This window comes from Hakea prostrata, chromosome 2, assembly GCF_041222555.1.
Source record: "Hakea prostrata isolate BN-2017 chromosome 2, UWA_Hpros_2, whole genome shotgun sequence".
NCBI classification, from domain to species: Eukaryota; Viridiplantae; Streptophyta; class Magnoliopsida; order Proteales; family Proteaceae; genus Hakea; species Hakea prostrata.
This window is the reverse complement of record NC_142601.1, coordinates 55,984,964-56,002,099: the sequence shown is the minus strand read 5'-3', so window position 1 is coordinate 56,002,099 and position 17,136 is coordinate 55,984,964. Positions and strand designations below refer to the sequence as shown.

Sequence of the window (17,136 nt, the reverse complement as noted above, 5' to 3'; positions counted from 1 at the left end):
TCACGTTATATACACAAAAAAATGCTAGTTGACTATCTACAGCAAGCACACATTTGATGAGAACCAGCCCCTTCGGGTTTGGCCTCTAGTCATCATCTCATATCACATCCACCGGGGGTAAGGGTTAGGTCGCCACTCCTCACCTCAATCATGTTTTGGGTCGATTTTGTTCTCATAGCATCAGAGATTAAAAACAACCATGGGTCTAGGGATTCTGTGTGTTAAGGATCTTTGGTAGCCATGCATAGGTCATCTACTTGTCATACTGCTTAGAGCTAGAGGTCACTAACCCTCAAAGATTCAGCCCTTGCTTTGGCAAGCCCCTTGGTATGCCATGAATGGTATGCCAATCTCAAATTTTGGCCCGTCACAGGTTTGGCCCTTTGGGAAACCCACATTTAACACTGCTTACAACGCCTCACGACTTTCATTAATCTGCCATTTTCCATTTCTTCACCTTAACATAAACAAAATCATGACAGACAGGGAAATCCACACTACAGGTTGCCCCATGCCCGATTCCCCTGTTGGTAGGCTGGTAGCATTTTCCGAGCTTTCTTAGCCATGTAATCTACATGATTCATATGGTCATGTTGTTATGTTCAATTTCAACAATTTCCATGATATTCCAACAGACTTAGAATCCTCTTTCAAAATCATAAACATATTCTTAAGCTGAAATAACATCCCCTCTGCTGAAATTTAAGTCAATGTGAAATTTAAATATGAGCTCAAGGATATAATATAGTTCTCGATTCCACCCCATGATTGAGATCCCAATGAATGCATGACCTGCTAGCAAGTTTCACGATGCTCATCCAGTTACATTACACATACAATTCATCCCAACAAGAAAGTAATGAACATCCTATAATTTAATATCCAGTTCCCCTCATCTCAATGTAGTTTAGGATTTGCTTGGATTAAAGTGTCACACCTCCGGAATTGTTCTTCCAAATCAGTGTCAACCCCTAAAAGTGATATTCAAGCATTAGTACACATGTAACATGTTTAGGCCTTCCTTCCTGTTCTGTAACCCCAAATTAGCTCTACAGCAGCAGCCAGTCAATTGGCTGGCTGACCGATGTCCACTGCTGTCCAAAACTGAATTCAGAATTTGGGGTTTTGATCCCCAAGCTTCACTGAGCTTCTCCCTCCCTAATTTAATACATCATTCCAGTAGTTCTTAAGCTTAATTAGTCTATTGATTGAGTATAAAACCATTAGTATGCAAGATCATTCTCTAATCGTTGTTTTTAAGACTCTAAACTTGGTCTTGGATTCAATGCTGCTCTTATCAGCAATTTGGGGCTCATCATGCTTTCTAAACATTCTACCTCTAACATGACAAAAGTCCTACATGGCTGTAGAGGAAAGTAAGGTTTACCTGATTTGATGGTTTATTTCAGGGTTCCAGCAGCCCTGGAGCTCCAGTCACTAGATTCCAGCCCCCTTGGCTCTAGTCTCTCCCTTTCCTCTCTTCAAACCCCAAATGTTTCTAAAAATAAATCAGGGGTTTAAGCTAGGGCTATAGGGTAGTGTCTAGGGGCATATAGGTCATTCTAGGGTGTTTTTTATGCATTTATTCCAATCAGCTGGGTCATCAGGCGGTTGATTGGCAACCGGCCAATGGACCACCCCCTTTCCTGACAGCAGTTGTTCATGGCACCTGAACCCTGTTATACCCATAACTCCCTCACCACTAAACTAAATGATTTGATTCTTTTTGCATTGTTTTCTAGACCCAAAGGGGATCATTTCTTATGAAGGGCTCCAGACCCAATTCCATCAATTACCTACCCCAATTCTGTTCTAGAATCCAGATGGAGCGCAGTCAGTAGTGTATTACTTATGTTGGCTTACCTATTCATGACCTCGTTCAGGTGCATCCTCTGAAAGTATGCTATCCATCTTCCGATACCCTTGTATAAGGGCCTTACCTCCTCTCTTCTTCAATCATGACCCTTTCTTCAGGGTCCTCTACTTCCATCCCCTGGGACTCGGATCCTGATACTGAGTTGTCCACTCGGATGCATTATAACATACTCACACTTAATTCTTCGCGCTCAGGTCCTAGAACATAACATTGGGTTAGAGTCCTGGTGGGATATTACCAGTTAATTTCATGCTACTGCACCACCTTTGCATCTTGTTGCTGCTATTGCACGAGAACAACCAGGAAATATGAGAAGAAAAGAGATTTAGAAAAGGAAAAAAATGGTCGTGTTACACATTTGAAGGGTAACATGGCCATTTCAAATTTTTGTTAAAAAACAAATGGGTAATAAATAATGGACGGGGTTATTTGTAACCAAGAGAAATTTCTTGGGGTGCAGGTAATTGGGGCCAAAACTAGGGTACTGCATCTAATTTGCTCTAAAAGTTATTATACAAGTAAAGTGGAAAACAATTTTGGGAATTTGAAAAATGGGCAGGTGGCCAATTTTGTAGAATGGAGAGTATATTTGTATATTTATGTATCATCACGAACTGATGGTCAGTTTTCTTTTAATTAGCATAGCTTAGACATTCAAAATTTCTTTAGTGAAGTGTATCCAGACCTCAACCATACTTTGCTGCTGCTGATGAAACATATTTTTGAAAAAAAGAGTGCGCTAGGGCATAAGGTTGCCATTCTTCTTCTTCTTTTTTTTTTAGGGGGGGGGGGGTTGAGGGGTTGCAAATGTATCCTGATTTTAAGAGAGGGTAATGTAACATTCTAATATAGTTGAGAATAATCATGATGGACCAATTCAACATAGAACCTCCCGTTATTCTTGCGCAAGTATGAGCTCATCGATTCCTCTCCATTTGGGAGTTGTTATCTATTTTCTGGCAACAAGTCTTCATCTCTTCTTATAGCTTGCAATGTGTACAATTTTGAAAGAAGCGGTTCATGGTTTTAAGCAAGGTGCAAATTTCGTTCATCTCGGTACCTACTGAGATGACCAAAATTCTCACTGAAATTTTGAAATATTTATTCTTTTAATTTCAACTCTCCATGTCGGTGGGTTTTTGGGGTCATTCTGGCTTGGTTTTCAATGTCCAACCTAATTTGAGGCCAATAAACACACTAGGAGTGTTATTTTCGCCTAAAACCTAACCCAAAGTGGTGTTCTTGATCAGCACACGGTCATCTATATGCTTGCGAAACTTGAAGTCTAGAACGTGCATTTTAACCGATGTAAATATGGATATGATGCAAGAGAACACTAAGATCTTCATTAAAATGCAACAAAAAAGATAACAACTAAAAATTCAATATACAAATAGTCAAGTACAAGTATAGAAAATCAGTAGTCACTAGTACACGGTTGAAACAATATAACTATATAAGTATATAACAAAACAGTATATGAATGAATTACAAATTTCAATACACATCACACCTATTAATAACCGAATAATAGCTGTTGTCCATGGTGGCTCCATTGTCTCAGCTCCGCAAGCCTACCATTTTATTGAACCCATATAATCCGATATAACAAAACAGTATATGAATGAATTACAAATTTCAATACACATCACACCTATTAATAACTGAATAATAGCTGTTGTGCCATGGTGGCTCCATTGTCTCAGCTCCGCAGGCCTACCATTTTATTGAGCCCATATAATCCGATATAACAAAAGAGTATATGAATGAATTACAAATTTCAATACACATCACACCTATTAATAACTGAATAATAGCTGTTGTGCCATGGTGGCTCCATTGTCTCAGCTCTGCAGGCCTACCATTTTATTGAACCCATATAATCCTCTGTCTAGCTGGACATAAGGGTAAGGACTGCCGTGATGAAATCTTGGAAATATAGACTTTTTCATCTTGGCCCTCATTTCGTTTAGGCAAGTTGTTTTGAGTTGGAAATATCACACAAGTTGATCCCAATATAGGTTCATGTGATGAAATCACAAAAGAACTTAGAATTGGTATCTTTTCTGAACTCTTTGGCAATGTTAAATGTTGTCCTGAATTTGATGTATTGGATTTCCAGGCTTCCAGCATGTTACTACACTTATTTGTTGTATCCTGATGGTTCTTCCCTTAATTATATTCTCCATGATTCTATGATCTCATATGGTAATGCACTTACTACTGCATATCTTTTACAGAAGCTAGAAAAAGTGCAACTTGGGTTTAGCGCAGAGCAGAAAATTTGTGATGGCATCAAGGAGAAGCATTTTGGAGCAATAGCAGAACAAAGGCGCTGTGCTTCCCTTCTCAAAACTTTCCAGGTGAGTACCATCATATCATGAAGTAATGAATGAGTTTTGTTACCCCAAAGCAACCCAAAGAAGAAGGATTCATTAAGATGCTTCTTTTTTTTCTTTTTTGGGAATCTTATTGGTTTGGGGTGATGGGGCAAAGATGCGCTTTGTTCTGGATTTCAAATTTTTTGGGAGACTTCTATACTCTTAGGAAGTCCAATGGTCTTAAAGGTCTTTAAGCCCTTTTCCTAACTATTATTTCCTAACTATTATATGATTTAGGTTCTTGTGTTATGTGCAATATTTTTAATACACGTTTGGTATTATACATTTATTTTTTCAATTGAAAGCATGGTTATTAAAGCGGCAAAGCGACCAAAGCGATTGGGGTTTCGTCCTAGCGATTAGGTGATTAAGCGCCGCTTAGGCGGCAATAAAGCGACCAAAGCGATTTGGTCAATATTTTTAATATAACTACTTTTTAATACAAATACTTTTTATAATAAACTAAAGTACTAAACAAACATTCAACAATCACATTCATAAAAATAAAAATAAAAAAGCATTCAAGAATCAAAATTATGAAAAATTATCCAAAAAAAGAATAAAAACATAACTTCATCTCATCAAGCATCATAAAATTCATCACAATAATTATGTAGTATGTACTATATCAGTAATCAATGTGAAAAATGAAAATCAAAGTAGTAATTTACATTCTTACTTACCTCTATGATAGTGTGACACCAGATAAGTGTCTTGTACTCTTGTGCATAGATCAGTAATTAGAATTGATGTATCCATTTTTTCCTTTTTTTAACCAAACAGTGCCGACATGATAAATTAATAGAGTCATTATTCCGATTTCCAAGTCATTGTTTATTTAATGATTCATTGATTATCAATGTTGAATATGGCTCATGCTTCACATTCTATTGCCGACAGACACTTTGGGCCTTGGAGTTCATTTTCAAATTGGGCCTCAATTCCGAAATGGCTCACATATTTAAATTTATATATGGCATTGTAGAATAAATTATGATTAAAAAAAAAAGAAAAAATAATATGCAAAAATTACAAAATGTAAAAAAAAGTGGTTACTTTAGCATCTAGGCGATAGTATGGCGTAAAAGGCGGCAAAGCGGTAGTGTTTAAGCAAAAAAGCGGCAAGAAATCTGCTCGTTAGTTAAGCAACAACAATTTAAGCGGTTAAAAAACCGCTTTGCCGCCTAGGCGGACGCTTTGATAACCATGATTGAAAGTTTGTTAAAAGAAGTTTGGAAGTTGCGTATTGATGTAGGCTGGAATCCTTCCCCTAGCCAAAACCCTAACTAGGGCCCAAAGCCCAAGCTTACCTGGCGCAACTACTAGGTTGGCCGAACCCTACAAAGGGCATATTAGTCATTTGCCTACCTCTTTTCATGGTTATTTTCGTCTAGTAATTTTTATTTTGTTTTTGTGAAACCAAAACTGATCTTACTTCTTTAAATGAGTTAGTAATTTGAGTTCTAGTTAGAGCGGCATCCCAAATAGAATCTATTTAAAGATAAAGATTATTTTTAGACGAGGTTCTCTTATTTGTGGTTATAATTTTATTTTGTTTAGTCTACTTAGGTTTCCTTATTTGAGTCCAGTCTTCTCCGTCCAATTGTAAGGCTATATATAGCCCACTCTAGTCCACTGTAAAAAGACAGGTTGAATTGAATAAAGAAATCAGAATTTTGAGGGAATTGATTTGTGGTCTTCTTGGAGGGCCACGGCAGGTATCTTGCTATCGTCTTCTTCAGGTTCTTGCGTCTTCTACAGCAGTTCAAGAACTCCAGCAGCATTCAAGCCCTAATCCAATGTGTACAGCCCCTTCCCCTCTCTTCTTTCTCATCAAGAACCCTCCCCCCCCCCCCCCCTGTGATCCTCCCTAAAGCCTTCCCCCACCCCTGTGAACCCCTAGGCAACACCCTCACCCTCCCCTACACCTTGTGGCACCCCCTTCCCCCTTATTTTTTCTCTCAGCTCCCTCTCTTTTCCCCTTTTTTGTCTTGCAGAAGATATGAAAAACCAGGGGAAAAAAAGAATATGAAGAACAAAGAAAAGAGGAGGGAGAAAGAAAAAAGAAAGAAAAGGAAGCCCAAGAACTTACCAAGAACCCTTCCTTCTATCAGTGATCAAGCCCATAGTTACCTTACACCTTCCCTAGATCGATCCGCTCTATTTTCTTTCAACCCTAGGGTGATTTTGTGTATCTCAAGATCATCCCATAAGGATATGTTAAAACCCTAACCCTTCTCATACCAATCCATTTAGTTTTGTCAAACCAAATCTTATTGAAAACCCTACCCATTTTGGATCCCAAAGTTTTTCTTCTTTCCTATGTCTATAATCTATATCAATCTAACCTATGTTTGACAATTTTATCCATCCCATTCTACTTTATTGTCAAACCTTTAAACCATAAGTCTGGGTTTCCAACTGCTAGTTCAACAAGAAGGATCCTCAGCTAACCCTAAATTTCAGGAATCATTCCAAGAAACCCTATACCCTAGAATTGGGTCACATCACTTATTTCTTTGAAATATTAAATTTGGGAGCAGGATAGGTTTTCTGTAGAAACCTTTGAAGATCTTGTCAAATACCCAAAGAAAAATGAAAAGGTATTTTGTTTTTTTACTTGGACATGGTATTCTTCTTATAATTTGGTTGATGAGACCTTCCAAGTGACAATATGTGGGCTTTCCATGTTTGAAGTAACTCATAGCATTAACATAACACCACTTTCATCACCAGGGCATCAATGCTATCTTAGCAATTTGAAAGTTTGCAAACCACCTGACTGCAGAAATTTTGAGGCAATATAACTTTTATTTTAAAAAGTATTTTTTGGGTAAAATTTTTAAATAATTATTGAACTACTGATTGATTTTAGTTTTTGGAGTTGGGGGATGGGGGTTGGGATTGACATACAGCTTACACGCTGTTTGGAAAGAAAAAACCTCCAAAAGATAAACTTTTCTATGTAGCTATTTGGGTTGCACATGATATAGAAGCATATGTGAGCTTGATTGAGATTAAGAATTCAATTTTAACCAAGAATCCTTACACGTATAGCAAATATTAATAAACAAAAGATCCTTGTTGGAGTTGTTCCATTGTTAAATGTTTTACAGTAATAATCATAAAAACGAAAGAAATTACGCAGGCATGAAAATTCCTGGATTTTTTTTGTGTGAATAAACTTCCTGGAATTCTCTCTGAAGAGAAACAAAAGTTTGAAAAACAACCATATTAAAAAGTTCTTTAAAAAGTTTGTGAGATTGGCTTTCATCATTTTTCTTTTTCATCCTCTGGTCCTCCCCCTAATGGAGTTGGCTACATGGATTCTTGCCCTCCAATCAGTTCTATTTGAGGCCATGCTAGATACAAGGTCTAACTTATGCATATCCTTTCTCATCGCTTCTCTTAAAGTTATCTTAGGTTTGCCCCTAGCTCTCCTAGTTGCTTCAATTTGGATTGTATCACTTCTCCATATAAAGGCATTTAAAGGCTTTTGTTGAACGTGGTCGTGCCACCTCAAATGACTTTCTCAGCTTATAACTGATGGGAGCAACTCCCAGATCAACTCTAATATGATCATTCCTTATCTTATCCTTCCTAGTTTTGCCACTCATCCATTTTAGCATCCTCATTTCTGCTACACTAAGTTTATCTACATGATTCTTTTTAATAGCCCAATAGTTTATCTACATGATTCTTTCTAATAGCCTAAGTGCCCAACACTCTGCACTGTATATCATAGTTGGTTGAACGACAGTCTTATAGAATTTGCCTTAAAGATTTAGTGGAATACGTCAATTACACCAGACCCCAGATGCACCTCTCCACTTCATCCACCCTATTTTGATTCTTTGGGAAACATCATCCTCTAAATACCTTTTTTTTATTTATGATTGAACCAAGGTAAAGTTACAAACTAGATATTCTGTTTTCATTCTACCTAGTTTAAAGTCTCTTGATTTCAAAGTTGCCCTCCATGATTCTAACTTTGTAGAAATCCCTACTTGAGTCTTATCTATTAACACAATATCATCAGCAAAAAGCATACACCAAGGAACCTCGTCTTAAATGTCTTTGGTTAATTCATCAATTATAATTTATGAGTGCAAATAGATATAGGCTTAAAGTTGATCTTTTGCCTATGGTTTTACATTTAAAAATATGGTTTCACATTGGCTTGAAACTGATTTTACGAAGTGAAAAATGGAACTGAGTTTGATGGTTTCCCTGCACAGGATTGACTTTAATCAAGAAGCCCAACTATGTCCTGAGACTGGTTCAGACACAGATTGTGATCAATCATGACACTAGATGCAACATTTTACAGAATGATTGTGTCCTGATTTTACAGGTTAATGCTTGTCAAAGTTTGAAAAGTAGAGTTCGATTGACGTGACAATAATCATAAACAACACCTGACTTTTGTTTTGTTTTCTACCGAAAAGTTATGTTTGGCTTGGATTGTACTTCTCAATTTCCAGGTCCATATTAGAATCATGTTTGAGAAGCTATTCATTTGAGATACTCTAAATGGTGAATCATAGAATGACTCAGAATCTGGAATTGGAGTCCTGGTGAGCTCTCGAATTATCTGCAGGTCATCTCAGGATCCAATTAATGCTAAGCTCTTTAGGTGTGAGCTATTAAGGGTTTGTTTGGTCATTTAACCAGCAAAAGAATTACAACCTTTGGAACCCACAGCATTGGGGCTTGGTGTGAAATGGATGTCATCTCCATCTTCTCCGTGAAAATCATTGATGGTACTTCTGAACTCTTCTCTCTCATAGTGATTCTTTTTCTCTGACTGTTTCTGTGGAATCCAATGTTCTTGAATAGAACAAACCCTGGATTTGTATGTAGATCCAGAATCTAGTGTTGGTTTCTCTAACCCTAATGTTCTAATGTACCAATGAATCCTAAGGAGTTGCAGGCCACTTGATCTGCCTCTCAGGAGAAAGGGTTGGAATGATTCTTGATCTGTCTCTCAGGGAAAAGGGGTTAGAATGGTTCTCTGGCATCATTTTTAGTTTTAATCTGCCTTTTCCAGCTAACTGGGGTCACTACATGGATCCTTGCTTTCCAATCAAATGTTTTCAAGGTCATACTTGAATCCTTGATACAAGGCCTAAGCTGTGCACACCTTTCCTCGTCACTACTCCCAAGGTCAGCTCTGACTCTTTTAGTTCGTCCAGTCTGAATCAAGTCACTCCTATGTACTGGAGTATCCAAAGGTCAACATTTAACATGGCCATGCCAGTTAAAACAACTTTCTCATGGTTTATTGTTTATTAGAGCTACTCCTAGATCAGCTCTGAGATGATCATTACTTAATGTATCCTTCTTTGTTTTGTCACCATTCATCTCGACATCCTGAATGCTGCTGCGTTGGTTTTATAGGATGTTTCCTAACTCCCAAATGTTTTGACCGTATACCATAGCTGATGGCTTTACTGTCCTGTAAAATTTTCCTTTTAAGGAGTACGTTGTACACACAACACTCTAGACATGCATCTTCCATCCATCCTATTGTAATCCTGAAACGTCATCCAGTTAACAACTTTATTTAACATGGAGCCTGGATACCTGTAAGGATTGCTTTCTGGATCTCCCTATCATCAATTTTCATCACCTCACTATCAGCCCTTATGGAACTAAAGTTAGAGCCCATACACTCTATCTTTGTTCTACTTATCTCATGAAAAAAAAAAAAATAATATCCAGGGTTGATCTCCATAAGTCCACTTAGCATTAATTTTTACCTTTGCTAGTTCACCAAAACAATATCATCAAGAAAAAGCATTTACCAGGCAATCTCATCTTGAATGTCTCTGGTTAAGTCATCCATGACAAGCTCAAAAAATAAGGGCTTAAAGTTGATCATCGATACAACCAACTGTAATTGGAATTCACTAACCTTGACCATGTGTAGTTCTTACCCTTGTCAAACATCACATACATATCTCCACATATTTAGTTGAAACTTTGCTTGTTCTTCTGTAATTTACTCTTCAGGGGGACTTGATAAAGTTTTTTGTAGGTTTGTAAAGACCATAAGGGCAATCTTTTCTGCAATCTCTGAATCTTTCCATGAGTTTTCTAAATAACATGTGTGATGAAACTTCTTGGCGGAAAGCCAATTCGGTTCTATGTAATAGTAGTTTCCTTTTCTCAGGTGGATACTTTCAGATCCACGATTTTGATGGAATACCTTTCTTTTGGAAATGTTTTTGATTAACTTATGCCTTTCTATTCTTTGAACATTTGTATGTACTACGAGCTTTGTAACTCGATAGTGAAGAAGAAAATTAGGGTTCTGTAATTTCCCCCATTGTTTATTAGCTTGGAAACCAAATATGACATTATCTCAGAAAGGTATTGGTTTCTACATATATCCAAACATCATTACAATTCCAAGAGTAAGATTAGTGAACATGTTGCATGTGCATGCAATTGTAGAATCCTTAGAATTGAGTTGTAGAACCTGAATTGGGAGTTCTTGGGACTATAATCTGAACAAACACAATCCTAGATTAATTATATGGGGTTGATGCCTTTGACCTGAGCTGGAAGATGATTGGGATACTGATGACAGTTTCAGCACTGGAACTCACTATATCTAAACATCATTACAATTCCGAGAGTCAGATTAGTGAATTGGGAGTTCTTGGGACTAGAATCTGAACAAACACAATCCCTGTTTAATTATATGATGCCTCTGACCTCAGCTGGAAGATGATTGGGATACTGATGACAGTTTCAGCACTGGAACTCAGTAGTGAGTTATGATTTACCGAATTACAGGGCTTTGCTCCTTAAGTGTGGTTAATATGCACTAGTGGTTTCTAATTATTCTTATTCATGCTATTTCTTCCTTTGCATTCTATAATATTCCATTCCCCTAATCACTTCTTATTACTATTTTCAGGAAGAATGTGCAAAGAACGAGAAGCTTCGGAACCAGATATCCAATTGAAAGTACTTCTACTATGAAATTTGAGATATTCAAGTATCCACTCTGCTACCAACATAAATTGGTAATTAATAGTTTACCATTTCATTGTTTGGCTCATACGTACACTCTCATCTGGAATTCAAGGAGGCTCTCGTCCATTTGCAGCAGTAGGTGACAGTTACCTATCCTGGCCTGCATACAACACGTAGGAGTTGATCAAGCTATGACACAGTGAATACTGTTATATGTATCTCATATCTATTTATAGATATAAATGCATGTTTGAAAATTTTAATTTGTGTGTTTTGGATATGGAATCACTCTTCGTGAATTTTCTTTTTTCTTTGTGATTGTGCTTTTGTTCTCCTCTTGGAGGCAGACCTTCTTGGATCAGTGACATGGAAAGTGGAGAACCTTAGTTATTAAATTTCATCATGGTAGCTAAGTTTCAAAGACTAGTAAAGCTATGTATGAACAAACCAGAGATGTGTAAGAAACTGCTGTTTTGTGTTCCAATAAGAGCCAGGACTTTTTAGGCTGGACAACCATTGTCAATAAGCACGTGGGCACAGCAGAGTGCTGTGCCAAAGTATCAGAGGGACTCGAGCATTGTATGTTTCTGTAAGGCCAAAATCTCCTCTTTGAATTTCAAGAACAATTCCTGCCACCATGACAAAACAGGGGACCTTTTGGCACGCTGTCTTGTTTTTCTAACCTAATTATCATTTTATTTGAAATTCTTGAGGTTTTCCTTCTTCCACGATTTACATTGTTGTTGTCGATGTGGAGCTTTATCTATCATCTTTTACCATTTCATTTCATGTTTGTCTTATTCATTGAAATCTGGGGGTTTCCTTCATATCCGGGCTATAAAGCTGTTCGATCGCATGTCTCTTGTATTCAAATATTCAAATCTGCGGCCCACCATTTCTATTGTACACACAGACAGGAAACATCAGAGTCAGTTTGTTTGATCGTTTTTACATGATTTGATACTAACCGATCTTGGGCTTGTCTATGGGGGAATGCACCATTTTCTGTTAGACACCCACAATAGTCCAAAGGAGGAAGAGTACTCTCCTGACAGTGTCCTCGTACCCATGAGAAGTCAGATTAGATCAATGAAATCATTGCAAACACTGGATTAGACGACGATTAAGGCAAAGCTAATTGTCATTAATAGCGAACTTTTACACTATTGTTATTGTTCATGTCTACAAATCCATTTAGAGGTGAGCAAAGTCTAACTGATGACAGAGCCTTGTTGAAATGCTGTGCCTTGGCGCCCAGGTATTCGCTCCATGTCACAGGACGATAGAGTGGGGGATGACTTGGGTCGATGAGTTGAGTGAGAGGTGAGATTTGAACGTTGGTTGGAGGTCCGAAGAGGTAAGCAATGGAGAGCCGGTGATGGGTGGGGTTGACGATCGCCTGATGAAGAACACTTGGGTACCGGCCATTAGAGAGGATGTGAAGAAGGTCTCCCATGTTGATTACAAGTGCACCTTTGAGAGGAGGTACTGTCACCCAGCCGGCCCCATCTCTTAGAACCTGCAATCCGCTTGTGCCGTTCTGGTATAGGACTGTAAGGAGGGTTGAATCTGTGTGTGCAGCCAGACCCATGGCTCGATTCGGTTCGGGGCATGTTGGATATGAATTCAGTTGTAACACAGCTCCGGCATCACCAAAGTCACCTGTTGGACCTGCCCATTTGATGTCTTCTTTGTTTATGCCCAAAGACCCCAGCACCAGCCATAGTAGCCTTACTGCGAGCTGCTTCATCTCCTTCTCGTATTCTTCCATAACATCACTGCAAAAGAAAACATCAATACAAAGGGAAAACAAAATGATGAAAGAAAGCTGAAGCTAGCTAGATATGGATTTTCTCTTTTCATTCTACCCATTGCTAGATATCAATATATTCTTGGTGGGCCACGAACTCCATTATCATCCTTTGCCTATTGCGTGAGGTCAATAAAGAAATGGTTTGGCTTAATTGCAGTTTGTTCTACTTGTCTTCATGGTGTATAGTATTGGCTCTTTCCGTTAGTCATCAAAGTACTAAAACAGTTAACACCATAATGAAGATAAAAACACATAAATAAACCTGCATGCATGTAGGAATGCACATATTGAGAGTGGCTCCGATCAATTACCAGAAATGGTTGAAGTGATGGGGCCAAAGCTGGCGGGCATGTTCAGCAGGAGATCCAACGATGGTGAAGCCTTCTGACCACATGAGCTTGGGGAAGAAGGAAGAGATTCGAGCTATGCCATAACCAGAGATCCCATCTGGTAACCGAGCAGCCTTAAGCTTCTGTTGGGTAGGGAGGGAGAAAAGGCTTCGACTTTCAGACTCAACAGCCTTGAGAAGGCGCATGGGTATGCCATGGTTAGTGACTTGGAACACCCCCCACGTCTTGCATGCATGACCCACAAGCCTCTCAGCTTTAGGATCTGAGAGATCAATAACTGGAACTGATTCAACACCATATGAATTCCTGGATGGGTAGTCATCAAGTGGTGGCCAGGCATGTGATTCGGGTACTTCATTTACTGATTCGAAATCTAGGTGATTGTGTTGGAGATGGGTTGGGTGAGTTTGGTATACCTCTGCAAGTCTAGAAGGCATAGTGTATCAGTAGGAGATTTCTATTAAAGGGAGGGCTAGAAATTAAAGAAAGAAAAGAGGGATGGTTGAAGGTGAATTAAAGGAATTTGTTCTGTGAATTTAAAGTACTTGTAGCTAGTAGTAGTAGCAGCAGTAGCAGCAGCAGTTACACCTTAGTAGGAAAAAAGGAAGATACAGATGAGGAGCTGTGAGTGGAGTATGTGAATATATATAGAGATAGGATTGGAGAAGATGGAGACAAGGTGTTTAGAATGGCCGGCGTTGGTGAGTGGTGCTGGGGATGAGTGTTGATATATAGAAGGAGACAAGATATGGAGGGAGTGGTTTCTTTTAGGACAAAGGAAGAACTAACATAAGAAAGAAAGAAAGGACCATCTTGTGTTCACTAGAGACAAAGTAGATGAGTAACAAGGGCATCTCCCAAGTTGTTCTTCAAAACACATACAGCTTCTTCCGTGAAGGGTTTCTCCTCACCATGTGCCCATGTTTTGTCCTCAAGTTGAAAAGAACATCTACATCAATGTCCCATTTGGTACACAGGCCCCTCTCCCCAACTCCTCTTCCTCTTCCTCACAAGAAGACAAGATCCCCCTCCTTCACTTGAGACAGTGACTGTATTACCATTTTGGAATTGGTGGAGCCACATCTAGAATCTATTAGAACCTATACATGATGATGCCATGGAAGTCTTCTTCCCTATATTGCATTCCCTCTTAAGGTTTTTGTGTTCTCCTTCTAAGGTGAAGCTCCCTCCCTACTCTCATGTCAATTTGAGTGAAATTCAGAAGAAAAAGAAAAGGAAGTTTGAAAAAATAGGAAAAGTTGTATGAGTCGTGTTTCTCACCCAAAATGAATTCAGTAAGAAGAAAATAAAAAACTTGACAATTTTCATACTAGCAGTCAAATTTTATTTTATTTTTTTTTTGTCATGAAGAAATAGTTTATCCATAGTGGGCCTTCAAACCTTTTGAGCATCACCTATTAGTCATGTTGTCTGTTTCAGCACAACTGTATTTTTCTGCGCATGCAGTTGCAGAATAAAGCTTAGGTGAACTGAAGCAACACTGATCGTGTTGCTTTTTTCTATTATTTAATCATGTGGAAGAAGGGTGTCTGATCCGATTACTGTTCATTATTTTAATGGCTTCACAACTAGGATCAGATTTGATGCTGGTTCCGGTACAATGATTTTTGTTTTATCTTATCTTCTTCTATGGAAGTTAGGAGCTGGGTCCCCAGCTTTTTCATCTCTTGCCTTAGTTTAGGACCAATTTCACTTCATACAATCATCTAGTTGTAAGGATCACATAGAGTAACTTCTCTCTCTCTTGGAAGTATATTGTCTGGTTCAGAAGAACCCTAATCTCTTAACAGGCCTTGATTAACACCTTAATTACCCACCTTTGACATATGGTTTAACAAATAAGATAGCTTATATATAACCATGATCAACCCAATGACCCCAGATAGTTAAATCTGCCATTCTTATGGTGCACATATATGCATGCATCCAGCTCAGTTTTATATATAAAAATATACAGAGAAGGAGCCAATCTCCTTGCTGGATCTAATGCTACTCATGTGGCAATATTTCAATACATGCCGGTTCCTAGCTTCTATGGTTTCCACCAATGGCATCTTCCTAGGTAAACACAGATAAATACTCATTATCAAACTAATTAAACATCGTAATTTATTTAATCAGATTGATTTGGAATATGGATTCTAGCGTCAGAACATAAAGGCTTTTGTCGGTTTTTGGTACAGATATCTTGGTTTGCTAGCCGTTGATGGAATGCATGTGGACCTCATGCCTAATGCAGCCAAGAACGATAATCTGTACACCAATGCTCTCATGAAATTCGTCAGACTCATCTTCTGATCCTGATACAAATAATGCTTGGCCGGGCCCTTCTATACAAAGTAATTTCTTAGTCATCTTATATTCTCCCACCACAAATTTACTTCCTAAGACGGTAGAAAAAGATGAATGTAGTGAAAGCAATTTGGAGAGCCAGACAAGGGAAGAGCAGATCGAGCTGATTGGGTGTACACTTTCTTTGCTTTCAGTTTTGGCTAGGCTTGAAAGGGTTCTTGAGATCAAGTTGGAAATGTGTAGAAAGGTTGATGATGAAGATGACGAAGATGATGAAGATGATGAAATGAAAGTAGACTTGTACGTAAAAAGTTTTGTAGGGTACTTTGCTTTTGGCTTTCTAGGTGGTCAGTGAGTTGAAAAAATGGAACAATACCAGAGAAAAAGAGAGGAAAGCGGACAAGATAGCTAAGATAGGAAGACTAGATTGGAGAAAACACCAAGTTGTAGGTCTAATGTCTTGGACGACTAGGAAGTAAGGCTAGAGAAGAGAGACAAAGAGATCTAGTGGTGAAGCTTCTTTGCTTTTGGTTAGATGGACATGGGTTGTTCACTCACAAATATCCCTCTGTGCTCACCGTACCATAAATTTGGTTCAATTGATCTCGACCGTTTGCAGCAAGCAGCAAGCAGCAGGCAGCAGGCAACAGACAGCAAGAACAGGCAGCAGGCAGGACTCAAGTCTCAGTCCTATAGATTAGGCTTATTAGAAAATGGTAGAATGCTTGCAAAATTGCTTGGGTCAAATGCGCATGATCGTCAAGCCGAGATTTCCGACCGGCAGATCCAAAATTTCAATATGACTGCCCATGGTATTTGGCTTGACGGCAGCATTGCATAATTAGGTTTCCTTAAAGGACACTATATTTCTTTGACATTATCACATGACTAGTCCAGTTCTTGAGGTAGACAAGGCAATACTCTTTTGATTTTTTGTCACCGTACATTTTAAAGGGTTCTATTTTGTTAGTGTTTAAAGGTACTCCCTCTTAAGTTTGTGGCGAAAGGAATGTCTGCATAGTAACATCTTTTATTGTCAAGGGTAGAGAAATTCGATTCTAAATGAGGTTGTTGGTGCATGATTGATTATCAACTTTTCTGTGTTTTGTTTTCCTGCATTAATTAATTAGTGAATGAATATATACCCCCTGAGATTTTATTTTATCGTTAACTATAATGGTGTTAGGCATTAGAATACCCATTTTATAGTTCTCCTATTCAATTGGAGTTTAGATCCTCTATACCCTAATAGGTAAGCGTATATGTTTTCTTCACGCTTTTCTGCTACATATTTAGAGTGGGGTCCACTGAGGGTCACCTTTGATTTCTTTTTCTTGTCAGAAGAGGTAAGTTACTTTTACTAATGTGTGGTGAAAAGGTGTAAGGAGAGCATAAATCTCTAACTATTGGATAGAG

The 17,136-nt window shown here is 38.4% G+C and overlaps 2 protein-coding genes across 4 annotated transcripts in view; one reads left to right on the top strand and one right to left on the bottom strand.

The window, feature by feature from the left end:
- LOC149025040 (paramyosin-like protein) overlaps positions 1-12,343 on the top strand; it is a 33,152-nt gene extending 20,809 nt beyond the window's left edge. The window contains exons 10-12 of one of the 3 annotated variants that reach the window (XR_016171692.1): positions 4,117-4,239; positions 11,186-11,294; positions 11,381-12,340. Coding sequence is in view for 1 of the 3 variants with exons in the window: in XM_089145240.1 (XP_089001366.1) it covers positions 4,117-4,239; positions 11,186-11,233 (171 nt within the window). In the remaining 2 variants the exon portion in view is untranslated. Of the gene's footprint in view, positions 1-4,116; positions 4,240-11,185 lie in introns of all 3 variants that reach the window. The other 2 variants (XR_016171691.1, XM_089145240.1) reach the window with 2 other exon arrangements.
- Positions 12,344-12,388: 45 nt separating this feature from the next.
- LOC149025039 (gibberellin 3-beta-dioxygenase 1-like) lies at positions 12,389-14,090 on the bottom strand. Its single transcript, XM_089143552.1, has 2 exons — positions 13,369-14,090; positions 12,389-13,022 (listed from the first exon to the last, which is right to left on the bottom strand). Exons 1-2 carry the CDS (start codon positions 13,842-13,844, stop codon positions 12,389-12,391), a joined length of 1,110 nt encoding a protein of 369 aa, XP_088999678.1. The 5' UTR covers positions 13,845-14,090.
- Between the last annotated feature and the right edge of the window lie 3,046 nt (positions 14,091-17,136).

What these genes read in the sequence shown, in the direction of transcription:
- LOC149025039 (XM_089143552.1), bottom strand. Translation starts at nt 13,844, where the DNA reads ATGCCTTCTAGACTTGCAGAGGTATACCAAACTCACCCAACCCATCTC. An exon ending in CATCACTTCAACCATTTCTG is followed by an intron (nt 13,023 to 13,368) that starts GTAATTGATCGG and finishes TTTCTTTTGCAG; the next exon opens with TGATGTTATGGAAGAATACG.